This window comes from Barbatula barbatula (assembly GCF_947034865.1).
Source record: "Barbatula barbatula genome assembly, chromosome: 25".
Lineage (NCBI taxonomy): Eukaryota > Metazoa > Chordata > Actinopteri > Cypriniformes > Nemacheilidae > Barbatula > Barbatula barbatula.
The window spans coordinates 16,408,268-16,436,239 of NC_136788.1; the positions used below are offsets into that span (position 1 = coordinate 16,408,268).

At 39.9% G+C, this 27,972-nt stretch overlaps 2 protein-coding genes across 2 annotated transcripts in view; both read left to right on the forward strand.

Moving 5' to 3' along the window:
* Window positions 1-7,997, forward strand: part of LOC306890841 (uncharacterized protein) — an 8,064-nt gene extending 67 nt beyond the window's left edge. The window contains exons 1-13 of the mRNA XM_079450848.1: window positions 1-56; window positions 127-289; window positions 361-553; window positions 1,623-1,691; window positions 2,103-2,171; window positions 2,588-2,641; window positions 2,736-2,807; window positions 3,944-4,049; window positions 4,451-4,521; window positions 4,619-6,803; window positions 7,009-7,107; window positions 7,472-7,516; window positions 7,612-7,997. The exon at window positions 1-56 is cut by the window's left edge and continues 67 nt beyond it. Of these exons, the coding sequence (XP_079306974.1) occupies window positions 1-56; window positions 127-289; window positions 361-553; window positions 1,623-1,691; window positions 2,103-2,171; window positions 2,588-2,641; window positions 2,736-2,807; window positions 3,944-4,049; window positions 4,451-4,521; window positions 4,619-6,803; window positions 7,009-7,107; window positions 7,472-7,516; window positions 7,612-7,862 (3,433 nt within the window). The 3' untranslated portion in view covers window positions 7,863-7,997. The remainder of the gene's footprint in view (window positions 57-126; window positions 290-360; window positions 554-1,622; window positions 1,692-2,102; window positions 2,172-2,587; window positions 2,642-2,735; window positions 2,808-3,943; window positions 4,050-4,450; window positions 4,522-4,618; window positions 6,804-7,008; window positions 7,108-7,471; window positions 7,517-7,611) is intronic.
* The window catches only part of LOC306890842 (PDZ domain-containing RING finger protein 4), a gene marked incomplete at both ends in the record, with an annotated part of 32,625 nt that extends 4,736 nt beyond the window's left edge, over window positions 1-27,889 (forward strand). The window contains 7 exons of the mRNA XM_079450849.1: window positions 19,302-19,549; window positions 20,869-20,971; window positions 22,999-23,097; window positions 23,651-23,713; window positions 24,497-24,598; window positions 25,988-26,110; window positions 26,558-27,889. Coding sequence (XP_079306975.1) covers window positions 19,302-19,549; window positions 20,869-20,971; window positions 22,999-23,097; window positions 23,651-23,713; window positions 24,497-24,598; window positions 25,988-26,110; window positions 26,558-27,889 — 2,070 coding nt within the window. The remainder of the gene's footprint in view (window positions 1-19,301; window positions 19,550-20,868; window positions 20,972-22,998; window positions 23,098-23,650; window positions 23,714-24,496; window positions 24,599-25,987; window positions 26,111-26,557) is intronic.
* Window positions 27,890-27,972: the final 83 nt, after the last annotated feature.

The following is a 27,972-nucleotide window of genomic DNA, read 5'->3' on the forward strand; positions in this document are numbered from 1 at the left end:
ACTTCTCAAGAAAGACAAGGAAGGGCTTGATGGCAGATTCATCAATGATTCAAAAGGTGAGTTTGATGGTTTATTAAAGCTGTGTCAGGTACATTGTATGCTATTTACTTCTCTGTTGTCGTGTAGGGAGAGGTGTGTTCAGTTGTACTGAGTTTGATAAGGGAGATTTCCTGCTGGAATACAGAGGAGATCTCATAAGTAAAGAAGAATGTGAGCGGAGACAAGGAATATATCATGACGCCCTCAAAGTTTTCTTGTTTGAGTTTCGATATGATGGAAAACTCCTCTGGTATGTAGAAAACATTTTAACATTAAAACTACTCTATTATAGATACTTATTGATAACTCTCATTTCTTTAGTGTTGATGCTGCCCGAGATGACTGTTCTCTTGGTAGACTTGTAAATGATGACCATATTAACCCAAACAGCAAGATGAAGACGATCCGTGTGGATGGAAAACCACACCTTTGCTTATTTGCTATAAGGAGCATCTGTGCTGGTGAAGAGATCACATATAATTATGGTGATTCTGAGTGGCCATGGCGTTGCACGGTATTTAAACCTTTACAATAACAACTTTGGATTATTTCAAACAACTTAAAAATATAAAAGGTTAATTGTAATGGATTTTATATGAATAACCTTATGCGTGTCAATTAGATGCAGTATATCAGGTTGTTTGTAGCCTCCACATCGTTTTTATGAAGACCCTTTTTTATGAAGACATCAAAAAACATGTTTACCTCAAGAACAACTCATGCCAATATTGAAAACTCATTATTGTACTATTAGATTAAATATAACCATAATACAAGTAGTTAAAAAGCAGCCTCCTTGGTTAAAATAGACCTTCAATAAGTAATTCTACAATAATAATGAGTCATTATTTGTCACATTATATTTTGTTTCTTATTTGTTTCTTAAACTTGTTGTTTCAGATGATAACTAGAGTTGCTATATCTTGTTTGGGTCTCACCTGATTATTTTTAAAGTTATCCAATAAGTTAATGTAATAATTTAGTTATTCCTCAAGTGAAAGAGCAGATTTTTAATGTACCTCCGAAACAGATTGTTTGCCACAGTTATCACTCACTGAATTATGATTGTGTGTGTGTGTATAAAGTGATCTCTCATATAAATACTTAAACTCAGGGTGCTGTAGTTACCAGTGTCCCGGTAAGACGTGTGTCCTTATAGACCAGACTTCTGTCAAACTAAAACCACACACTTGAGATTCTTCAGTCAAGTTAAACATCAAGAACATGTTTTCCTCATAAAACTGTGTCCTCATAAAACAGGTGTAAAGCTACAGACAACCTTACATACTATAATGAACATGCATGTAATGTGATGCATTAAAGTATTTTGGGTTACATTTAAACATGTATCTTATATTTAAATATTGATTTGAAATAAAACTCTTTTGTAATCTTACTTTGATATTATCTCAAATCACTACTTCATGTGCACATACAGTATTTATTGGTCAGTAACTGTGTACTAACCATGGTCATCCTGTTCATGTCTATTTTGCATTACTGGCTGACTCTACATTATCCTTTTGATATATTTCATATATTTGCCATGTTTTAAAACTCTTATCTTTACGTTATATTTTCAGATAAGCCATACGACCCAGTTGTCACCAGGCAGTGATGATTGTGCTGCTCTTACTGTGGGACTACACAAGGTGAGTGACAGTTGTACTGGAAGAGAATGAGTACGGCCGCTAATTCTGCATATCTATTCCAATCTTATTCATTCCTAACTTTAATTCCAATAAGGGAGAAACATTATAAATCCTTCTTATTTATTTGAAGTCTGATTGCAAAACATGTCATTGTAGCTGAATATTAGCTTTCCTCTATCCCAGTGGTAAGAGCATTGTGTTAACAACGCAAGGTTGTGTGTTGGATCTCAGGGGATTGCAGATACCTGTGTATAAATGTATAGAATAATGCAATGTAAGTCGCTTTGGATAAAAGCATCTGCCAAATACCTACATGTAAATGTAAATATTAGCGCTCGGCACAGAATACAATGCATAGGGTTAGTGCTTTAACAAACAAGGGTTTCAAATGTCTAATTTGATGTTTTGTAGACTCTCAGTGAGGTTGAACCCTCCATTCTTAAAGTGAACACACAGTCAGAAGCCAGAGACGTACAAAAGGTATTGTTTTTTTCTTTCTGGAAATCAAATGGTTATGGCCATATGTTTAGAGTTTTAACTATCTGCATAATTACCATGTTAAAATGTCAACCTCTTTTAAATGTCCAAGTCACTTCTGTAACCCATGAATTACTTTGCCCACTAATATAACCCAGTGGTTGAAAATGTGCCATTGTGGCTAAATTTTTTCTGGCATCATTAGCCAGCTTTTGCTTCAGTGCTTCATTCATAATGTTTGCTTGTTTTCATTTCATGTTTTTAGTTGAATGTAGTCAGTGATCAATCACTGTTAATGGACTCAAGTTTCTGTGCATCCACTGAAGGACTGGAAAAAGTCTGTCTGTGATTCTGCTTTATTTGGATAATCTCTTAATCCTCTCTGTAGAAGTGTTAAGTGTTTTTTTCCTTGCTTCCAGGTGACTCCTGAGAAGGACATATTATCATTTAAGGGTCAAGACTGTGTTGAGAAGGTAATAAAAAGAGCATTGCATCATTTGAGGAAATATTAGTTTGTTCTAGTATGTCTTCTCCAGATTAAACTTGTTTTTTTCATTATGTTTTCAGATGACACCTGTCAAAAAGCACTTGTTCAACGAGGAGCAGAGCTTTTGTGCACCTACTGAACAAGTCAATGAGGTATTTACATGTTTTAGTTTAATGGGAAAACCTGTGTAAATAATTAATTTTATTCTGCTGGCCCACAACCGTCTAAACTGTCCTACCCCAGTTTAAACCGAATGAACCAAAAAAAGGTTTTATATAACATAAAATGTCTTTGACATTGTGTTCTGTGCCATTGCTTACGCCTGGGCCACACATACTCCGTGTGTAGAACTTGTGTGTATGCGTTGCGCAAGCGATATTTGCCATACGGTGGCGATCTGTGGTTTCTGTGACCCACAAGTTCAACAAATGTCACACAGTTTCACTTTCAGCAGAAAAGCCCCTCCTCTAAATGCTTTTTTTGAAAAGTGTGTAGTGTCTTTAACATGAAAATATACTTTCAGATTTACAGTTTTACCGGATTATGTGTTTTCTGCAATCCTGGTAAGAGTTGAGCTTTATCTAGCTTTATCTCGAAATCAAATCAACATGATGACTGTGAAAATGAGTGGCTCACTTTAATTACATGCATGTATGGTGAAATCCCATCTCAATCTGTGTGATTTTAAGCACAATACGCGTCCTGTCACTTTTAAATCTGTCCGTAGTGTACAGCGAAAACAGACTCAATGCATAAACGCTCGCTGCACTGACAGAACGTAACGCATCTGCAACGGAACAACGGACGGACCGCAACGCAAACGCAAGCTGTGTGAAGAATATCATCTGTTAACATAAAAAAATGCAACGCACTGCATACGGAGTATGTGTGGCCCAGGCGTTAGGCAATGTTTTACATGTCTCAGGAAAATGTGAAGTTAATATATTTGCACAGCAGGACATTTAGTTACCAAAAATGTATGTTAAGAACGATCCGATTTGGGAATCGGATCAGATCGTTAAGTATCTTAAGATTCCCACAGAGAAATGTATTACAATCTTAGGGATAGTTCTAATAATAAATCTAAAAGTATTATTGTTTGTCTTAAATTTGGACTCTAAAAATAGGTTGGAGCTCTTAGTTTTGCTCTCAAAGTGGACCAGTTTTAAACTTTAAAATGATCAATATCTTCTTCAAGGATGCATGATTAAAAATTGTAGTTTTACATGTATGTTTAAGAATATTCCTTTTTTGACACTGACACATTCACAAATCTTTTTCTTTTCAGGTCTGTAAGCATGACGTGGTCTCTTCAGTAATATCAAGCATGGACAGATGTGCTAAATGTGTGGGACCTGTTGCGGCACTAAAGTGGATTGGCCTGAGATGTAAATGTTAGTATATTGTCTATTTTGCAGCATGACATATCTTCATTTATTTTAGTACCATTCATTTAAGATCAAAGTTGTTTAACTGTTGAAGCAGCTTATTATCAAGTTATTAGTTAGGCTAGTAGTTTTTGCTGTGATATAGAGTTACTTGAAATGTGCTTAAAGTAATACATAAAAATAGTAACATTTGCATCCCCCCCCCTTTCATTTTTGCTAATCTGAAAATGATCCAATCCATTAACAAAAGAACATATATGATCCAAACCTTGAGTTTTGTGATCTATTAAACCACTAAAAACATAAATTGCAATAAGGGGGTAATTTTAACATGAGATACTATACCTAAACGCAATACAAATGACAACAGCTGAACATGTCCTGATACATGATGATTTCTCCAATAGTGTGCTCCAGTTTTTGGCACAAGTCCTGTTATTTAAAGTTTCACGAATGGACTGGAAAACGGTCATCACTGGTAAGAGAGTGTTTGATTTATATATGTTTGTTCTTTAGTTTTATGATTAAAACTTTCTATTATTACTGTAAATTAATCATACCTATATTGACAATAGGATGTAAGTTCAGAGGAAGATGAGTTGTCAGATGAGGAATACATACCACAGTCTGAGTCAGACAGTCAGTCAGACAGTTTAGATGAACTGACAACAAAACCAGCAAGATATGATCAATCTAAACTCCTCTCAGATATGCATGGAGCGGCATCCTCTAAGTTTAGTGAACCTCTGAGATCCAATGTTACACCCCTGAATTTATCTAAAGACAAAGGAAAACCAATCTTAAAGGCCATGGAAGCAGCATGTGTTTATGAAGAGTCTGGCTTGCTTTGTCAGGAGGAGCAGTTGACTGATGTTGAGATAGACAGTGAATCGGACAGGTCTGGTGAATGCAACCTTCCCAGTAAGCAAGATTCAGAGGTATGCAGGTCAACAGATGTTATATCATCACCGCCATCACAAAACAGAGAGGAGAGTATTGAGAAGCTTTTGAATGCAGAAAAGGCAGCGACATTGAGAGAGGAAGGGAGGGAAAGCAGCATTGGTGAAGCAGATCAGTGTGTGGAATCAGCAAACATTTCTTGTTCAGCAAATAGTAAGAACTATTGTTACATCTGCGGGAAGCCTCAGTCCAAGTTGGCGCGCCATTTGAAAACTCATATGGCTGATGTTGAAGTTGGGCAGGCCTTGTCACTCCCTGTGCACTCAAAAGAACGCAAAGCAATGCTGCAAAAACTCAGGAACAAGGGCAACTATCAGCATAACACAGATGTTTTAAAGTTTGGAGAGGGGGCCCTTAAAATAAAACGGGCACCAAAAAAAGAACGTGACTCAAAGCATTTTGTGCATTGCATGTACTGCAAAGGGATGTTTGTACGTAGAGATCTATGGCGTCATTTGAAACGATGTCCCTCAAAACCAGTGTCTGACAGTGAAAACCAAGGGAGAACCAGGGTTTTGGGTCTGGCAACTATGGCAGAGTCTTCATTCAGTCAGCAGATATCGCAAGGAGTGTGGAAGCTCTTAAGTGTGATGAAGCAGGATGACATTTCTGCTGTTGTAAAAAATGACCTGAGTATTCTTCAACTTGCACAGTCTTTCTATAACAAACATGGACATGACCCTACCAAGTTTGAGTACATTCGTCAAAAACTCAGAGAAATTGGAAGATTGTTGTTGACTTTGCGTAGAGAGTTTTCAATATACAGTCTAGAAGAAGCTGTAAAACCTGCCAATTTTTACAGACTCATTGGAGCAGTCCAGAGAGTGTCTGGCTATGACGACGAGAGTCACTGCTACCAATGTCCAAGCCTTGCACTGAAACTGGGGCATTCTTTGAATAAGATTTGTGAAATCGTTCACTGCAGAGCACTGATGTCCGAGGACAAGGAACTGATCACGTCGACAGAGACATTTAAAAAGCTCTACTCCTCAAAGTGGTCTGAGATGATCTCGCACACAGCTTTGGTCACGCTGAATGAGGCGAAATTTAACAAGCCATTAACCCTGCCTTTCACTCAGGACGTACAGTGCCTTCATCAGTTTTTAGAGAAGACTGCACAAACAGCATTTCTGAACCTAAAAGAGACTGCCTCTCCTCAAAGCTATGCAGAACTAGCCAAAACAACGCTTGCCAGAATGATTGTTTTCAACCGTAGACGTGCAGGAGAGGTCTCTAAAATGCCACTCCGAGGTTTCAAAGAAAGGGACAGCACTTCTCTCCATGATGATGTTGCCATGGGCCTGAGCAAGTTTGAACAGAAACTCTGCAGCCACTTTAGTCGAGTTGAGATCAGGGGGAAAAGGGGAAGAAAGGTTGCGGTTCTTCTCTCACCTGATATGGTTGATGCCCTGACACTGCTGGTTACAAAGAGAAGTGAATGTGGAGTGCTGGACACTAATGAATTCTTGTTTGCCAGACCCAACTGCCAGAGTCATTACAGAGGTCCGGACTCTCTTAGGGTTTATGCAAGTGAATGTGGAGCTCAAAATCCAGAGTTTCTCAGATCAACTCATCTCCGCAAACATGTAGCTACTCTCTCCCAAATCCTAAACCTGAAAAACAATGAACTGGATCAGGTCGCAGATTTCCTGGGACATGATATTCGCGTCCATCGCGATTATTACAGGCTGCCTGAAGCCACTACTCAGCTGGCTAAAATATCCAAGTTACTGCTAGCCATGGAAAAGGGCCGTCTTCCTAATCTTCAAGGCAAATCACTTGATGACATTGAGATTGAAGGTATGTCCATCCTACTGTAGGCAGTACAGTGGAGTTTTACACTCATAGGGAGGTTTAAGGAAACTGAATTATGTGATGTACCTTGCATCTATTGAGTACACACTAGGGTGTAGTCTAATGGTCAGTCATGTTTCAAAAATGACTTCTGAATACAGGTTAAACATGTAGATGTTTCTCATGTTCTAAAGTTCACTTTTTCTTCAAGATGAAATCAGTCTGACAGATTCTGAAGCCAGTGATCCTGATGAAAGAGAGTCTGAGGACGATGCTCCTGCTGGAGGTGCAGGTGTCTCCAGTGATTTTGGTAAGTTGACAAGTAAACATGTTTTTGAATATGTTATTATTATTTTAACCCAGCATTTTAATTAGATTATTTGCATAAATAAAATGCATAGATACAGTTTTATTGCTTATTGTGCCTATAGTGCAACTTTTCTAATGGAATATTATTAAATTTAGGGATGCTCCAACATTTTAATTATGTCTGATACCAAGAAGTTGGTCATTTTCATGTTTGCCAAAACTGATAAATGACAGATGAACACAAGTCTTAAAAAGCAGCTGTTCAACAGGCTGAAGATTTCACTTCTAGAATAATATTTGAAGTTAAGGCTATAATAATAAGTTCATCCAAATTTCCTGATCAGTGTATAAATGATTTCTTGCAGATGTTCATAAGATGCCAATTGAGAGAACCACTGAAGTTTCCCAAGGTACCTGGGGGTTTAAATCAGAATACCATCATCATTGTAAGTACATGAGCTCTCATATAGTTAGAGCTTACTAACATATAAATTATTCTGTACAGAGAATGAGAGTGAGGCAGAAACTGAAAAACCACGTAAAGGCCAAAAGGTGTGCTGGTCGAATGCAGAAGTTAGCGCTGTGATGAAACATTTTAAGTCACACATAATCAAAGGGAAACTGGCCACACTGTCTGAATCCCAGCAGTGTAAGTCCGCTGAAAATCATGTTTTGTCAAGGCGAAGTGCACAAAACATCAGAGATTTCGTGCGAAATCGCGGAATTAGTTTAAAAAGGAAAGCACAACTCAAGTAAAGTTGGATCATGTCTTATTTGATGTTGTTCTATTTTGATTATTACTTGTTTGTTTTTGTTAATAATAATGGCAGCAGTAATTTGTTAAAAAAAAAGTAATACTGTCAGCGTTTCATCACCCTCATGTTGTTTCAAGCCTGCATGACTTTCTATCTTCAGTGGAATGCAAAAGGAGATGTTTAGCAGAATGTTAGGGCCAACCTCAGCCTCAGACGTTCATTGTATGGGAAAGAAGGTGCAATGAACGTCACTGGAGGCTGAGGCTGAGGTTGGCCCTAACATTCTACTAAACATCTCCTTTTGCATTCCACTGAAGATCGAAAGTCATGCAGGCTTGAAACAACATGAGGTTTTTTTTTAAGTTTCTCATGTTGTAGAATTCATTGCATGTTCAGCAAATGAATCTTACTCATTTCAATGTATGTTTAATAAAATCTAACAAATTGGCTTGTTTCAAAGCAGTCTGTTTTGTCTGTTTATTTGTTTTTTTTTGTTTTGAATGATTAAAATCTGGAAAAACTCAATTTTGTTATTAAATATCCATTCCGCGTTATCATCAAAATTACATTCAAACATGGTAACATTACACACTGCATTTAAAGTAAGTAGTCTGCCGAGTTGTAAATCCGAAGGTGAACGAATAACTAAAATATGAGCTTGTTCATGTGATTCAGCGTTGACTCCCTTTTTTTTTTACAAGTCCTCACCACAGTCTGCTACCAAACGCAGTGAATCCACAGATCTAGTCCCCGCCTGCCCGCTAAGAGTTGAACACACGCGCTAAACCTATCAGCAGACGACACTATCTGATCAATCACATTAGTGAGTCAGTCAAGCAGTAAAGTAAGTAAAACTGCTTATAAGTATTAAATAATACCTGTTGTTTGACACTCCATTTACCAATATACTCACAAAAATCATGCAGAACCTGCTCTTTAATGTGTAAACACTTTGGTCCCTGTAATGTTGTAATTTATTTTGTGTATCCGGTCCTCTTAAATCACATTAGTCTTGGTAATACACCGTGTTGTTTGTGTATTGTGTGTGTGGGCATGTACCATTAAACACACTTGTCCTTATAATGTTGGATTGTGCAGTTGTGTATTGTGTTTAAGATCAAGTCCTCTTAAATCACATTAGTCTTTGTAATACACCGTGTTGTGTGTGTAGTCATGTGCCTGTAACACACACTGGTCCCTGTAATCCACTGAAATGACATATTTTGTGTATTGTAAAACGAGCGCCCTCATATGCAGGTTGGGCCCCAAAAATCATAATTATGTCATAGGCGGGAACATTTCAGTATGGGCGGGAATGTCCTTGTGTACCACCAAAATATCGTATTGTTATATTTTCCATTCTGAAGTGTGTATCTAATATTTAAAGTCAGATTTGTGATCTGCATATTAAAACAATTTTTTTGATAGTTTTATCATCACTCTAAGGCATTGGGAAAGGTGTGTCCCCATTTACCACCACCAAACTGGTTTGACCGTCAAAGTCCTACTATACCACAAAAACAAGTATGTGTGCGTGCGTGTGTGTGTGTGTGTGTGTGTGTGTGTGTGTGTGTGTGTGTGTGTGTGTGTGTGTGTGTGTGTGTGTGTGTGTGTGTGTGTGTGTGTGTGTGATAGAGAGAGAGATAGAGAGAGAGAGAGAAAGAAAGAGAGAAAGAAAGAAAGAAAGAAAAAGAAGAGAGAGAGAGATAGAGAGAGAGAGAGAAAGAAAGAGAAAAAGAAAGAAAAAGAAGAGAGAGAGAGAGAGAGAGAGAGAGAGAGAAAGAAAGAAAGAAAGAAAGAAAGAGAGAAAGAAAGAAAGAAAGAAAGAAAGAAAGAAAAAGAAGAGAGAGAGAGTGACTAACTGTGAGAATGTGTGTATGCATGTGTGTGTGTGTGTGTGTGTGTGTGTGTGTGTGTGTGTGTGTGTGTGTGTGAATATGGCGTTATTTAGCATGCTATCGCATATCGCATTAATAAACACGCTGGTAGGCAGTTGTTATGTGTCGTCTGTGTTTGGGATACAGTACTAGATGATTGTTTTGTTGTGTATTTATTCATTGTGTTTGCTATATGATGCCGTCACATTTCTATGCTCAGAATGACAAGTTGAGCAGCTCTGCTCATGACGGCCAGTTTCTCTTCAGTGGACAGAGATGCTGGACACACGAATGCATTCGATCATGAGAACTGTAGTGTCAACACAATTTACGACACATAATGCATTCGCCGCAGTTATCGGCATCCTTTATAGTCGGATATAAATTGGATGACGGGACGTTTGTGCCGTAATGAAACATTTGGATTCCTGTGTGTGTGTGAACAGCTTGAGTTTTGAGCAGTGAATGAAAGCGAGGGAGAATATCTTGGAGGAAACACATATGAGACGTCTCGTGCTGGCAGCTTTCGAGCGGCTTTTCTTCAGGACAGACGGGAACTTGCTAATTGACTTCATTAAGGAGGATGAGACAGAAAACAGCATCTGAATGATGACCTGATGCTCTCGTGATATGCAAGAATGGGTTTTTGTGGACTGCTGTGCACATTTTGGTTCTGTATTTGAAAGACAGGGAGTTAAGGAATGAGCACCAAAACTTCCCATGAGAAGGAGAAATCGCAGATGAGATCTCAATTATTTCTCATAGACATCAGTAAGATTAAACTAAACTTTTGCTCGAGTCTCATCTGCGTCTCAGATATTTATCCTGACAAATGTCATTAGAGTTTGTGAAGAGATGTCAACGATGTGTCAAACTGAGCTCAGATATTATTGAAGATCTCAATATGATCTCAAACATTTCTCATCACATTGACCTAAAACCAGATTTTTTTACCTCTACAATCATTCACACCTCCAGACTCTTCATGCGTTTTTTAAAACAATTTTAGGAGACACGTCTGAGACTAAGATGATACCTAAATAAGAACCTCCTCAAATCTCCTGAGCTATGAAAGAGAAATACCATTTCGTGTCGGTGGATTTGGTTTGGTTTGCTATTAAGATTTCAAGAATATCCGTGCTGTGACACAAGCCTCTTTCCGTTCTCCTTCTCTCTGAGACCTCACTATGAGAGCGTAGGTGCGTTGCTTTGATACAAGACCAGAGCGTCTTTTTCTCTCATTCAGCTCGACAGCATTGTTCTCCGTGTGTGAATGTCTTGCGGGACGTCTCCAGACACTCATATCGCCTCCATTTGTTCATAAGCAGATGGTCCGCGCTTTTCTCCGCGATAGCTCTTCTTCAATATCCGCTCTGACATTTCCACAAATGCTGGTGGTATCAAAATAGAGGCTCATTTGATCTGTTATCACCTGTTAATGCCCCACTCGCTCTCTCTCTCCCGGTCTGGGCGAGCGCCGCCTCAGGAGGCAGGGGGGCTAGAAACACAAAAGCACCCGGGTGACCTTCGGTGAGAGGCATCTTCCACGAGTCACCGCCCAGGTCACGACAGCCACTCGCTGCGGCCATCCTGATAAGACGGAGGGTGACAGAGTGCATGATGGGATAGCGGAGACACCTCAGTTGGGTCTAGAGGCATCTATCTGAGTGAAGAGGGCAGTGAAAGGGACAAAAGGAGACTAAAATAAACACATGATGGAAATGTGCCTTTAATTCCAGAGATCAAATTTGAAATCATTTTTCTTGTAATGTACATTAGTCTCCGTACTCGCGTATTTGAGGTATGTATGGATTGATGGCCGGTCTTCACGAACTCTCACATTAATAACATGCTGGTCAATCCAAAGACCACAAAGACTTCTGGGAACGCGAGCATTTGTTCAAATGAAATCGATGTTTGGATGCGTAAGTAATTAATTTAAATGACCAAATCTATCGAGAAAGCCAATATTATCTGACACGAGGGCCAGTTGCAATTTAGCTAATTTGATTGTAAAATCTTTAATGAATGAGCAGCACGTGTCTGATCTGATTTCTTTTGCGCCAAATATTCCCTTTGATTTCTCAAAATGTTTACCTTATGTTAGAGTGATAGTTGTTTCTTGTTTTATCATAAGTTGTATATCTTATTTTTTATTACATTAACTGGTGAGTGACTTGATTTATTTTGAGAACTCTATTGGGCATTTAATATTTTAAACCTTATACACAAAAAATGAATAAAAGATTTAAATCAACTACATTTTTAACGGGAACTACTGGAATTGACTTGCAGGTCTTCATTCCCCCATATCTAGTCCTGGTTATGTTATTCAATATTTGTTGTCATGTTTAGTTAACAGATTGTGTTAAATGATCTTGATCTAATACTGATCCTGTTCCGTTCCAATCCTGGTCCAGTTCTGATCATCTTTTGGGGCGATTCACATTTCGCGTCTAAAACCGTCGCGGCGCTTTCTCTAGTAAAGTGACCAACGCCAAATATTTCCATCTCGATCATAGAAAAATTTATGCGCCGCACTGTATGCACATCGTTCCCTATTTGCGTGCGACTGTCGATTATCTACATTTAAAATAACGAACTTGCGCGCACAAAAGACTAGCCCCTTAGTCATGTTATGTGAGTTTCATGACAAATATAGCATACTTCTGTAGGGTACTGCAGGGATGTATGCAAAACCTGGAAGCCAGTTAGCATCTTAGCACCTTCGATTAAATCGCCCCAAAGTGTTAGTGTTTTTTAAACAGGTTTTTGGTTAAATGCCTAAAATAAGGTCTGTGTTACCCACAATACCTCTAAATCTATGACATAAAACACGGCAGTTATAACCCGCTCATGAAAACGTGTTTTAAAAATGGCCGTCGCTAACAAGTTGCTAAAAGCCGCTATCCTTTGGTGGGTGCACTAAACGTCATCATACAAGTTTAGGGTTAGATTTGTCGGAGGCTTGGTGGTGGTGACGTGGAAATCGAGCGAGTGTAGTCTGTTTATAGCCTCACGTTAGCTCTCTGCATAGGCTTTCGATCTAGGGAATAGGTGCGGGATTAACTTCCAGATTTGCCTACAAAAATACGTCTAACTTGCACCACTCTATTACCAAAGCATGAGCAGTACTGCAAAGGCTAATGTTTAGAAAGAAAAGCAATTCTTGTTCTCTCTCTGTCTCTCTCTCACACACACACTGACAGGAAGTGACAGGAAGTGTCAAAGAGGAAAGGTCCATTACTGTCACCGTGGAAAATAAAAGATAATCAGTAAACAGACTCTGTGTCATCAGTCATGTCACATTCCACCGTTGAACTCAGCTGTCACTCACTCTGTGTGTGTGTATATGTGTGCGAATGTGCGTGTGTGTGTTCTGATGTCACTTTCTGGTTCTGACGCTCTTTATCACCTGAATTCTAAAGGTTGGTTGAGTCCAGAACTCAATGTTGATCTGATTAAAGAACATTCCCACAATAGCATTAACTTAACAGAGCCGGCTGTTGAGACGCTGGAGAATCAGGTCTAGGAATTTACAGTTGTCCCATAATCCCCTGCAGGTATGTCAGATCTGATGTGCGAAAGCTGAAAACACATTGCTGCTGTTCAATTGTATTATGGATAAACAATCTGACAAGAGAAACAGATGTGGTAATAAATCACATGTGAGCTGCCTTTACTGTACATTTACTGTATCAGAAATCATCGTGAGACTTACCATTGAATTTGTCGTGCGAATGATAGCAATACATTTAATAACAGATATGATTTGTAGAAAAGTGAATTTAGCATATTTGTGCCAATTTAAGAGCACCCAACTCTAACAATAGACACAATAGCACTTTCCATTTACGGGACTGTAGATGAATAATATTCTTTATGTTGGATGTGTTTGAGCTCCAGTGGTGTGTAAAGGTGATGGTTTTAGCTCATAGGCAACTTTCACACATTCATTAGAGACCGTCTGGGCTTGACGCCGCAGGGGTCCTAGAGCCACCTGAGAGAGGCCAGGATTGATGATTTGGAAATTGCTTTAAGAGACAGCTACAGGGAAAATACAAGAAGAATCAATAGCAGAGACACATGATGGGCATGCAGAAAGAAAGAGAGAGAGACACTCATCTACTGTTTGCATGTATTTCTCGACGGGCCGAATGTTGATCACCTCTGGCAGGCGGTGAAGATTCCCGCGGCGGGAGGTGGAAAGGTCATTAGCCAATGTGCAAACGCTCCAGACAGGTTCAGTGTATTTTTACATGACGCTTGAGGGATGAATGAGGAAAGTCCTCTTCAAACGGCGTAACTGCCTATCCGCCTCAAAGACTCATGGGAAAACATGTTTTTTAGCTTTCGCACATCAGATCTGACATACCTGCGGGGGATTCTGGAAAAAAAGCCGCCCCCCACATACACAGTATATACTGTATATATATAAATAGAAACATGAGTTTCCTGGTGAAACCTGACAGTATTGTTATACACTAGATAAAATGAACTGCGTTACTCAAACAGGCGAGACTTTGCTTTCTATTTATTGTTGTGATGATTTTCACGTCTTAGACCCTGTCGAAGCGTCTGTAGCTCTTAATGTTGGTAAGATTTCTATAGAGCCTTTTGGTGTTATTCACAACGACAATAAAACACCTGCTGTCTACGCAGACGAAGAGCAGAATGAGTCTTCAGAGAGCCGCCTGCGTTACTACGGAGCTCCGCTCTCTCATTCGTTTATTTCATCATTGTTTCAATTATTTGTTTTCATGTTTGTTGTTGGTTTTCTTTGTCTGTATTTTGGTTCATGGATTGTTTCTCAGTAACAGACAGATCCTCATGATCTGTGACCTGAAAACGGTTCTCAGGTCTCTCAAGCTCTTTTAAGTGCTCACTGGCTCGTCCCACCGTTCACTTATGGTCCAATCGCTTTAATTTATCCAAGGAGCTGGAGAGACAAAAACATCCCGGCAGGTGACTAAAGAGAAAATATGAGACAGATGGAGACACAAAGAACTGTGAAACACTGCTTAGTTTTTAATGCCGAAGCACAACGGGTTTGTTGATGCCGTGTGACTTTTGTGTTTGTTTGGGCTTCAAGCTTAAATATTTGGAGCTGTTAACACAAATTCACTTTAATGGAGACTATTTATCTCTTCTGAGGGCATTATAGTGTCACACTGCAAGTGATTATGGGAAATAAAGTGTCTCTCGCACACATCTCTAGTTTCTGAGTCATTCCCATTAACATTGTCATTTTTATGTTTACTTGATAACTCTGCATGTGTAGATAAAGACTATGGATATATGTACTATAAAACACCGCCATTTATAAGACAATACATTCCTTATCATCCTTTGCAATATAGGCCGACATGATACACATAAAGCTTCACAACGGAAAAGAAAATCACGTAGTCGATGTTTAAACACTATTAATTGGTCTATTTTGTACATTTCAATGCACATTCATTTAAAAAACAAGTTAAAGTTTGCAGAATTCAATATATTCAGATTACTGAGCGTTTGCAGAGTCTCATGGCACAGGGGGATTTGCAACAGAGCGCCAGGGTGCCGGGAGATGGATTGAACCATAAAATTGTTCAAATTGGTTTAATGTAGCCGGACGGCACTCCTGCCGAGCGGAGTGGCTCCATTACAGTGAGAAATAGCCCCGGGCCGCGTGCTGGTGATGTTTTATGCTGTTTAGAGGTGAGGGCTCGTTGTTTAGTCGCCTTGTGTTGCCATGCTAAAGGGACGGTCAAATTTCCCTGGTGGTCCGATTGCTGTTTTATATCCCGGTTCCACAAGAGCGGAACAGTGGCGGGCACCCGTTCGCGCAGCCAATCTGTCTGTCCGTGTGTGATTTATGAACTCATAACGTCTTTACAGTACCGAACCACAAGTCATATTTTAGCTTGACACGTATTATTGAAATGAGACATTTAGTCTGGTGCAGAGCGGGCCGTTAACAGAGGTCCGTCAGGATTCTGGTTACAGTCTATCCCCTGGAGCCACCAGAATTCATTTTTTGGAATTTAGTGTCGCTTCACGACTAAATGCACAGGTCTTTTCGCTTCGAAATTAGATTGTATTTATGAATATCTAAATTGATTCCTGGCACAGAAAGGAGAGGTTTGTGACCGGCAGTCATAGAGTCGGGCTGTCTAGGGGTCGGGTTAAGTTTCTGAGTTTGAATTATGATTTGTTACTGTGTTTAATAGATAGGCGATTTTTTTAAATCATCTGCCAACCAAGTAAAATCATGAATCCAAGAAGTGTTTTGATTGAAAGATTATACATTTTGAAGGGGGGGTATAAAAATGCAGAAAAGTTTGTGGGGGTTTATGGGATGGAATATACAACGAAATTCGTAACGATTTCACAGCTGGCAGTTTGTGTGAATTTGTATGATATGAATCGTCCCAAATAACATATGATCAAGCCTAAACCTAACTGTGTCAGATTATACTTAAACACATGAATAAGAGTGAACGAATTCAAACTAGTAAGCCGCATCGTAAAATGGTGATTCATTGTCGTTTTTTGACCATTTGATGTTGTTAGTGTTATCAAAGGAGTAGTTCACTTTCAACATACATTTTCATAATAATTTTCTTTAGTCGAAAAGAAATTAAAAATTTTGATGAAAACATTCCAGGATTATTCTCCATACAGTGCACTTCAATGGACTCCAAATGGTTTAAAGGGCAAAATTACAGTTTCAGTGCAGCTTCAAAGGGCTTTAAATGAGACAAGACAATGAATAAGGGTCTTATCTAGCAAAACAATTGGTAATTTTCAGTTTTTTGTTTTTGCGTGTGCGTATTCTGGATTCCGCCTACGTCAAGCGTGACCTTTTCAACGTAATTACGTAATACATGAAGTCGTGATCGCACTTTGTATTTTTAAAGGATATACATTTTTATTAGAAAAACACCAATAGTTTCGCTAGATAAGACCCTTATTCATAGTCTGGTATCGTTTTAAGCCCTTTGAAGCTGCACTGAAACTGTAATTTTGACCGTTTGGAGTCCATTGAAGTCCACTATATGGAGAATAATCCTGGAATGTTTACATCAAAAACCTTAATTTCTTTTCGACTTAAGAAAAAAGTACATAAACATCTGGAATGATGTAAATTATCATGAAAATGTATGTTGAAAGTGAACAATTCCTTTAAGCCACTTTAGATGAAAGCATCTAACAAATGCTTAAATAGTTATTTCTTTGTCTTTTTAAGCTAACGTTATGTAATGCCCTATTTATAAAATATTACCAGTGGTTAACTGATAATTTAATGCTGGTTAATTTCTCTCTGACCAGGTTAAAAGCTGATGGGAGTAAATGTCCCACAATGCCGCAAACTCACATTCACCTCTGACTCCATTCCGCTGTGAAACGTTTTAGTGACCTATTGTACATTAGAAAACTAATATCTTCCATAAATGCACGTATATTATAGACGTCTTGGCTAACAGAGATGTTTCCGCTCGAATGATCATTTACACAGGGAAATTGCAATGGACGGACCACTTAAAACGCATGGCATGGTCCGGCGTTCATTACCCGCTGGAGGTCCGTCTCCTGCCCTTCACCATCTGTGTTTATCAGCACTTATTCTCCCCCACATGAAACATAATTAGCATTAGTTTGAATGGTGCTGGATGTTAACGGCTTGGCGGGAAGAATTATTATTCACGTCCTCGATTGGGATTAATCGCTCCATCTGGCACTCATTTAAACAATACGGAGGAAACCGTCCTCTTTCGAACATGCTTTCTTTTCGTTCGCATAAGAAAGGAGATACGACACCTCTAATTTTTCTAGCAGCTTGTCATAATCCACCGGCGAGCTCATTTATCTACCCGCAGTCCTTTGTTCCCCTGTCTCAAACACAAGCTCCCCGAATCCACCTCCATACAAATAATTAAACTGTTCACTGTCGGTTCTCTTCAGCGCCCGTTAAATGTCGTTTGCTAGCGTGGTCAGGAAAACTGGGTGTTTTCGTGTGGATTTCGGTGTTGTGTTTTACACCAGCGGTCCTTGGAGACCCGGCCTAGTTTACAGCACAGGTGATTGATGCCAGTTAGCTTCACACAAAGGTCACGTTGGCGAGCGGTGAGATATCTATAGAGTTTATTTATTGTTGTCAGAGCGGGTGGAAATAATTTACATTGGCCATTCGCACACAAACTTCACATTTCCATGACCCGTTGTGGAAGCAGGTGGGCAGGAGGGGGTACACTTGGGCACAACCAATCGCTAAGAACACATAAGCAATCACCTATTTTAACTAAAACCCAGAATACACCTGAGTCATGGAATAAAATAGTAAAAATCTGGTTAACGTCAGTCATTTTATTTGCATACCGTGTTTAAATGTCAGTAAAATCCCCATAAGAACAAAACAATATTTTTTCATTAATATTTCAATTATTTCTCCTAGACATCAATGAGATTAAATGGAAAGCCAGTTGACACACCTGCGATCTCCTGCTCCGAAAGAACAACAACTGAGTGATAGCGTTCTATCACAGATGATGTTGGCTTGACCATATCACACTCCAAAAGCTGAAACGTCTTATCACTGATGTATCTGATGTAATGAGTCTGTTCTGCTCCGTACACGCACACTTTTTAGCTTTTTTTATTCACAGTCATCATTCATTCCTTCATTCAATCTGTCCGACATTAAATTCGATGAAAACATCAATTTTACATGACGTGAATCTGCATCTCGTGCGAACAGCGCGTGTCCATTTGTCATTTATCAAGAGGAAGCTTGTGATTGTGTCTCATTTCGCAAAGAAATTTGTTACAATTAGAAGTTTTCCAAATAATTAAACAGACTACCTGTAAATATTCAAAGGCAAATGTGACATTTTTGTGATCAGTGTCTTCGAATATTATGAATAACAGAAATATGAACTTCATTATTCTGGGAAAAAAGACATCATTGGTTATGAGGATTTCATTTCTGATTTACTCCTGATTAAAGAAACACTCTCATCTACGGATTGAGGCCTAAAAACGATTTATTTTCTAACATATCTCCCTATCCGATCTGTTTTCTAAATGGCACTTCAAAAGGTTTCTCAAAGGCTGTCGCTGGATGATATAATGTGTGTCATTAATAGCCAATCAGAGTCCTGTGTGACTCAATGTGTGCTCCGTCCATTCTGTGAGAACTTCATTACAGATGAATAGAGAGAGAGTGTGACTGCCAAGAGCTTTATGATGTCCATTAAACCGTAAGAAAGAAGAAACACGGATGAGATCTCTTTAGTGTCTCGGTTATTTCTGAGAGAAATCGGATTAAATTGGAAAAGCAAAGTGAACTTTTGCTTGAGTCTCATCTGCGTCTCAGATGTTTCTCCTGAGAAAACAAGTCCTAAATCTGAAGAGATGTGTCAAACTGAGCACAGATTTGTCAAGTCTACAATCAAAAGTCAATGTTAGTGAAGATCTCAATATGAACTCAAACATTTCTCATCAAGTGTACCCAAATCCCGATAATTTTACCTCTACAATCTGTGTCACTGTATTAAAGGTTTCTCCGCTCTCCGCAGGTGAATGGAAGAGATCTCTCGAGAGCGAGTCATGAAGAGGCGGTCGATGCTTTCCGCAGCGCTAAAGACCCCCTCGTGGTCCAGGTGCTTCGCCGGACCCCTCTGCCCCGAGGTCAAGCCCAGGACGTCCAGGTGGTGGACGTGTGCACACAAACCGAAATCACCTTCGAGCACATCATGGCTCTGGCCAAACTCCGTCCAACAACACCACCTGTGCCGGATATCTGTCCCTTTCTCCTGTCAGACAGGTAAACCCAACACTTTACGCATTCATCTCTCTGATGTGTGGAGTTCCCCTCAAAGGATGAACAAACTGAGATCAAGATGAAGTTTAGCACAAAGAGTTTCTGGGTTTCTTCCCTCGAGACAGAACAAGTGAAAGAAGCTGAGGCGTCTTCGCTCGATGCAGAAAGTGAATTGAAATGGTGTGATGCGCAGAGAGGCTGTTAGAGAGAGAATTAATGCTGCACAATGGCCCATTGATAATTCATACTGTCGTCGAAAACGTGTCACCCGCTCAACATCCGTGTTTTGTTTCTAAATTCCCTTCAGTGACGGATGTGAACACTCTGTATTCCTTTGTCCTCGACCATAAAAGCATTCAAGAAGTTATTCCTGTACTGGAAGTGCAAAAAATAAGTATACTTCAAGTTCAATTGATTAAGTTCAAGTGTATTTTTAAGTAGGCTAGACTTGATGTATTAAATATACTCATATCAATGTACTAGTAGGATACGTGTCTGCACTTTCGAGACTACAGAGCGCTAAACATGCCCATCTTTAAGTTTATAAAAGTATACTTTAAGTGTAACAATACCGGTTTCACGTTTTAAAAGCATAAGGCTCTCGATTCTATCTCGCGTTGCTGTAATGTCACCGTGTTGATCCATGTACACAACGCAGCTTGATGTTAAACAAGCGTGTTGTTTACACGGTCGTTGCGAAGCTAGCGTTGCTTTAGGTAGCGTAAAGGCTCATATGACAGAGGCTTAACGAATCGGGCGAAGCAAACGCAACGATACAGACGACCCAACCAGTAAGTGAATCTGGGTTACCATGCCTGCGTATTCTAAACTCTCCGTTTTCGTCCGTTTGTAGAGAAACGCAACCCCAAAGTTTTCAAACTAAAACGGGCTCAGCAGCGTTTCCAAAAGTCTCTGTTTTCGGGGGTCACGCCAGGTGTAACCGTGGCAGGAATTATGCATTTTTAAAGGAAAACGCAGTAGTATAAACGTTGCCTTAACACTTCATAAAGTCAGGTCTTGTATTGGTTTCTCATTTGGCATCAGGTATTCAGTCAGCAGAGATCTGGATTAATAGACCAAACAAATATCACTCAAAGAGCAGATCATAAACCGTCTTTGTTTCTTACCCAGAGAAGACACATCTAGATATGAAACTGAGCTGTGACAAACATAGCCATGCGTGCTAACTTACAATGAATTTGTAACAATCTACAGCAAATCTCATAAACGTGTTTCGATCTAGAAACAGAAATGGACATTAAACATGAATTCCATTATTGCCAGTGGATAATAATATGAACTATTTGTGTTTGTCTTGACAGTTGTCACTCTCTGCATTCTGTGGATCAGGAGAACTTTGAGGATGGCCAGTATCTCAACAGCATGATGGCAGACGGAGAGAGACCTGATGACTTTGAGTATGAGGTAAGACCTTCTGAACACCCCTCCCTTCATTAATAATGACTGACACCCCTAGTGACGCCCGTTAAAATAGACCAATCAGATGAGCCGTGCCGTCCGGTCAATTGGAGTCCATTTGAAAATATATGGTGCTTTGTTAGGCTGTATGTTTTTTTAAAGATACTTTAACATCCACAGAACTTTCAAAAGCTTCTTTGTAATGAAAAGAGTTTTAAAAAATCTAGAAATGCTTATTTGAAGAACCTTCGACCAAATAGTTCAATCTGGAACCAAAGTGGTTCCAAGGCAAAGAACCCTTTTAGCTCCTTTATTTTGGGAAATGATCTTAATTGACTTCCATCACTAATTTTGTGTTAAAGAATATTCATGCACGTAAACTTGCACGTAAATTTGTCTATTATTAAAAACTTTTGTGACATATCGCTTATTGCTCCCTGAATTCTTTGTAAGTCGCTTTGGATAAAAGCGTCTGCTAAATGACTAAATGTAAAACACTATATTATATGCATCAACATACATGAGTTGTGCTTGTATCTGCTATTATACAGCGGCTTTGAATATTTTGATCACGGTCATCCGTTTTGACATATTGACAGATGATATTATCAACTTTTTCACGAGTATCTTGTATATCAGCCCATCCTGCATGATAAACTCAGAGCACATTTGAACGCACGCACAGCGGGTTTTCGAGCCCTCTTAGTTTCCGAGTCATTTGAGGACAGAGGCGTGTTGATTTAAGTAAATTACATCCACTTGATTTGTTTCATTTGAATTTCTATGAAGGTTTGGTCTCTGAGAGCATGTTCCCCTCACAGGAGATTTGTGTGTGTATTTGTGTCGTCCGTCTCGGCTCTCATTAACATGAAGCAAATGTAATATATCACACAGCGTACTGCATGCTTCATTTCTGAGCGCTGATCCTATTAGAACGAGTGTGCGCTCTTGATTTCACGCTCAGGGAATAACAGCGGATTGACCAAACTCTACTTAGCACACATCTGTAGAATAGAAGAGAGAGAGAGAGAGAGAGAGAGAGAGAGGCTTTATTCCAGAACGGCACATTTCACAGGAATTATACTTTTATAAGCTAACATATTAATCGATTTCTACGTCCATTGATGGTTTTCTTTACACAGGGTTCACACCAAACGCAAATTTAGCATTTTGCGCAAGTAAATTACATAGAAAGTCAACGCAAAGACGCATATAGACGCAAACTCACGGCAGGTAGTGCAAATGACGCGTCATCAAGGTTGAAAATATTTGTCAGATCGCGTCACGAACAAACTTTTTCCGGTGAGTAATAAAGAGCGTGCAAAGCAACTGTTCGCGTTTGGTGTGAACCCAGTATTAGTTTCTCAACAAATGATGAGATGCAATGATATTTTGTGCAATGTTTGATTTTATCAATATATCACATTCACATCGTCATTGTTTGGAAATCTGTTCATATGACAGATCAATATATCACATTCACATTGCATTGAAACTTTTCTCTTTCTCGCATGTTTGCTGCTTGAAATCAAAATCCACTTGATTCTCTGTTTGGAGTCTGTTGGGTTGATACAGTGCGGAGCTCAAAAAACTCTTTAATTTCGCTGAACGTCACGCTGGGATTTTCATACAACAACAACACATCAATTTTTCATCTGTACGGTTTCGTGCCGTGCGAGACTCACAGCGACCGTCGGACTGAATACATTAATGCTCATTAATATAATTACAATCTTATTTACAAAATAAACATTGATTTTGGAGAAAACATCGCATTGTAAGTGTTCTGGTTTACTTGTCACGGGGTGAATTCATTAAAGCTTCGCTATTTTTATTTTTATACTCATGTATAATTTTACATTTTATATGCATCATCATTAGGTCCGTATATATAATTTTTTCACTTCAGATGTCTATATTAATATCACAATGGCACATTTAATGTTCATGCGTTCTGGGTAACTCCCTTTAAGTGCAGTTTTAACATGGCTCATTACTTGTTGTTGATAGTAAACCGTGTGTTTTTCCCGCAGGAGGTGGAACTGTGTCGAATGAACAGCGAGGAGAAGCTCGGCCTCACGCTGTGTTACAGAACGGATGATGAAGAAGATATCGCTATATACGTCAGCGAGGTACTTTAAAATGACATTTTGTCCCACCCACAGAAAGTGTTTTCTCAGTTACGTACTTAGTGTGTTTCTGATCACTCAGCTGTTAGAGATGTTCCTGACGTTCTCCAACAGGAGATAACAAGCCAGTGATGAGAGTAAATAACTCCATTATTATAAACATAACAAACCAAAATTAGTTATGCGAGAGAAAAAGTATTCAATCAGACATCACTTGAGCTCAACTCCAATCTTCTCTGAGTTTTGGTTTGATTGGTTGAAATCTTGAGAATCAGAATTGCTTTCTTTATGATAAAATTCTTTCCTAAAAAAATTATTTTAAAAATATTTTTAGTGGTAAAATGATGCATGGCTCTTCTTTACTGACACAATTTTGCTGACATCAAATGTGATCGTTACGTGAAAACGTAATTAAGATGTCAATGAAAATTGAAAATTCCGTCATAGTTTTTTACCCGCGTCTTAATCTAAAGATGACTTTTTTAACATCTGCTAAATGTTTTGGCAAAAAATACCGAACAGTACTTGACTTATATGTGTTTGCTTTTGTTTTCAGATCGAACCGAACAGCATCGCCGCCCGAGACGGTCGTATCCGAGAAGGTGACCGTATTTTACAGGTAAAATAATCTTTTATCTCACTGCATTCATTAAACTCTGAGTCGTGCGCTGTATTCATCTCAGTGTCTCACTGAGCAGTACATTCATTTTTAATGCTGGTACGTTACATCCGTTAAGCCCTCCGAACGGCACCCGCGGCGAGCCGAACGTTTGAGTCAGCAGCGTCGAGAAACACCGAGCTTCTTATGAGACCTGAGGGGACGATAGTGATCTCCATTGAGAATCATTACCGCTGCAGTGTGCGTGTTACAGGACCTTAAGGAAAACTGGGGGTGCTCTCAGGGTCATTACACTGGCGCAATGAAGCCAGGACGGGTGCTGATGTAGTCGCTATCTTCGCTGTCGTGTAGTTATATTATTTCACACTCGGGTATTTGTTGTTTTGGTGTTAATTTATTTCAGTTGACCCGGAGAGACACAGACATGTTTTCCACGGAGGAATGTTGCTGTGTCTGTGTTTCTTAAAAAAAAAACATTGGGCCAATTAAATGTGAAACTCACAACAGACTCTTGAACCTGTTAAAGGTGACGAGTGTCGCTTCTGCTCCATTAACAAGATCAGATTTTCCTTTGCCGGTGCACAGCTCACCTCCATGATGCTAGAGTGTTCTGAGTGGTTGCTAGGGCGATGCTGTGCGGTTGCCAAGGTGTTTCAGTTGGTTTCTAGATGGTGTTTTATCATTTGCCAAATGTGTAATCTTTCTCTTCATCTGTTCTTCATTACTCTGACGAAGGGCTCGTCCTGATGCAGCATCTCATCGGTGTTTGTGTTTGATTGACAGATTAATGGGCGGGACGTTCAGGACAGACAGGAATCTGTGGCCGTTTTGTCAAATGAAGAATGCAGAAATATTGTGCTGCTAGTGTGCAGACCTGAAATAGAGGTATGAAGACATGTGGGTATGGATTGCATGTAATGTAATTAAATGTGACTTCATCATTAATTTGAGATAAATGTGTCTATAGTTATTATCTGCAGCACACTATACTTTTAGTTTCATTTTATATTCATTAATATGTTAAATTGATTTTATTTCTGTAGTTTTTTCCAATTCTGACATTTTAATATTTGTTTATTTATTTGAAATATTGCTTTATAGGTTTAAACTATATTTTATTTGAGGTGTAGTTTAGTTTAATTAATAAACATTTTAATTAGTTTTTATTTACATAGTTTTAGTTTTTATGTAGATTTTTAGTTCACTTTTGCAATTTTTACATTATATTATTTATTTGAAGTATTTCTCTATAGGTTTAATACATTTTTATTTCAGTTGTAGTTTCGTTTTCATTTATTTAAAGTTAGTGCGACGACTTACTGTAAGGTAAATATTTTAATTTAAAATACCATTTTTAATCGCTTTACTAAATGATAATAACCAAAGTCAGAACACAGAAATCGCTGACATTGATTTTAAGATGATGATGTCCGTATGCCCCGCCCTCTCCTCACATTAATGTCAGCACTTTTTACACCGTCACTGTAATCGACTTCCAGCCGTAACCAATAAAAACTAATAGCACGATAATATCGTCCGGGTTCAGCCTTCATGTCACACCAGAAACAATCGCTGCAATCCAGTGCAGCTTGTATACATTAGCTGATCTCTGTAATTAAATTCATGGATTGTGTTTTATTTGAGTGGTCCGGATGCTGTGACATACTGTACGGTGTGGGGGGGCGGGGGGATGTTGTGTATCCATCACAGAAGAAAGGTGCGGTTTGATGGTCCTGTGGTTCATTACCCGGCACAGAGGCCATCAAAGTTCTGCAGAGAACATTAGTGCCATTAATGTGTGTGATGTAGACCTTATAAAACATGACACAAGCATAATGTGTTTCAAACATCACAGTCGCAATACACTGACTCAATCTCATGAAGAAATGCTCGGGCAATAGTGGGTAGAAATAAATTATAGTTTGTCTATTTGTAGCAGCATTGTAATGAATGAAACAAAGCTTTTCTGAAGTGAATCACAACATTATAAAATCAAGTTGGCGATGAACTGCTCTTCCCATAAAGCTTTACAGATGTCAGCAAATAATAAAGCTGAAGCTGGATTCACTTTTCTTTTTAGAACAGTTTAGTGGTTATAAAAAGGTTGTTTTTTACATTTAATTGATTGTTGCAAAACGGACATTTTGAATCTTTGTTTGACCAATACTTTTCAAGGATTGCACTTGCGATGATATGATATGATCCAAACATGTTCTCGAGGTTCTCTGTCGGTTCCACTGTAATGTGGGTTTTGTAACGCTTTTGTTCGTTCAGGAGGAGCCGTGGCTGGATGATGAACACAGCGAGTTCTTAGAAGAGCTGAAGATGGAGATGCTGGAAGAACAGAGAAGAGAAGAAGAGGAGTTGGACAGAGCCGCAAGAGAAGAAGAAGAGAAGGTGAGACGGACAACATTCATTTTAGAAGAACATCTAGCATCAACATTAACATTCTAGCAACCACGTAGCAATGCCTTAGCAATCATCTGAAAATCTGTCCAGCAATTCATTCTTTATACGTTAATATAAAGCCACATTAAACCGCTCATACTTCATGAGATGTGCTTGTTTCATACTGAGCTTTATTAGAAATGTGACTTATTTTGAAACGCTCATAACACTCGTGGGAAACGAATGTATTAAAATAGATGGATTTTCAAATTCCCAATATTCTGAATCATACTTTCAAATTCACTCCTCGCGAACTGAAGCCGAGCAACGTGCATTGTTGTAATATATTCTCAACAACTCCCATATGACTGCAGACAGATATGAAAACTCAGTGGGTTCTTTCTGTGTTTAACGTGTGCGGCGAAACAATAATTCTGACTCCAAATCTCTCTGCAGGCCGCAAGAATCCAAGAAGACATCATAGCCTCCTGTTCTTACAATCAGACCGGTCAGAAAAACGGCTCCGAAAAGAACGTTCTTGCCCAAATCCAGAAGCGTCTGTCGAGGTGTCTACTACAGCGGCGCGAGGCTGCGGGTCAAAGTCGTGACGGTCCCTTGTCGGGACGGGTCTCCGGTGAGGGCGTGGAAGACGAAGTCGCTGAAGGAGATTGTTATCAGCAGCTCCTTGAGCTCAAGTGTCAAATCCGCAATAGCGGCGAGTACGACCTCTTCTACAGCCGCAGCAGCACCATCGAATGCAGCCTGCGGGAGCAGAGCGGCGGCGTTGAACACGAGCTGCGTCTGCTCAACGAGGAACTGTGCAGCATCGAGCTGGAATGCCAGAACATCATGCATGCGCATCAACTGCGTAAGCAAAACCAAGGTCCCCGTAGCCCTCGACACGCTGGGAAGCTGGCGGACATCAGCGAGCACCCGGAGAAGTCAGACAAGGACAGTTCAAGCGCATACAATACGGCGGAGAGCTCCCGCAGCACTCCGCTAGCCATGGACCGCTCTCCAGAACATTCCGTGCAGAGGATGATCACTTTGACCAACCAGAAGAATCTCAACAGCAATTTCCGTGCCGAACGTGGTTTGCCCCCCTGTCCGCCTGTCAGGAGAGCGCCAAGCGGCAGTCCAGATCACAGCAACCCCTCGGAGTCTGACCAAACTCCTCCTGTGGACGAAGAGAGATGCATCCCGCACCACCAGCAAACGGACCATGCCCGACATTACCAGAGCGTTGTGCACCTGATCCAACAACAGTCCGCCGTCGAGTACGCTCACAGTCTGCTGAGCGGACCGCAGGCCCCCCTGCCGTCCGAACCCAAGATGGAGTGGAAGGTCAAGGTGAGAAGCGACGGCACGAGGTACATTACTAAGCGGCCGGTCCGAGACCGACTACTCCGCGAGCGAGCCCTCAAAATCAAGGAGGAGCGCAGCGGAGGAATGACGACAGACGACGACGCCATGAGCGAGATGAAGATGGGACGCTACTGGAGCAAAGAGGAGCGGAAACAGCAGCTCCTGCGGGCTAAAGAACAGCGGCGGCGACGGGAGTTCATGCAGCGGAGCCGACTTGAGTGTCTGCGGGAGAACCCTCAGAGCGGCGGCGAGGGCCGTAAGGAGGTCAGCATCATCGAACTCAGCCATCGTAAGATGATGAAGAAACGCAACAAGAAGATTCTGGACAACTGGATGACCATTCAGGAACTGATGACGCACGGCGCTAAAGCGCCAGAAGCTTCCAAAGTCCATAACGCCTTTCTTTCCGTTACAACTGTATAGATTTACATGAATCTTCTTGTACTTTACCCCATGTGGTACGATCTACTCTAGCCTCGTTCAATGTGGCGATTTTTATGAGAACA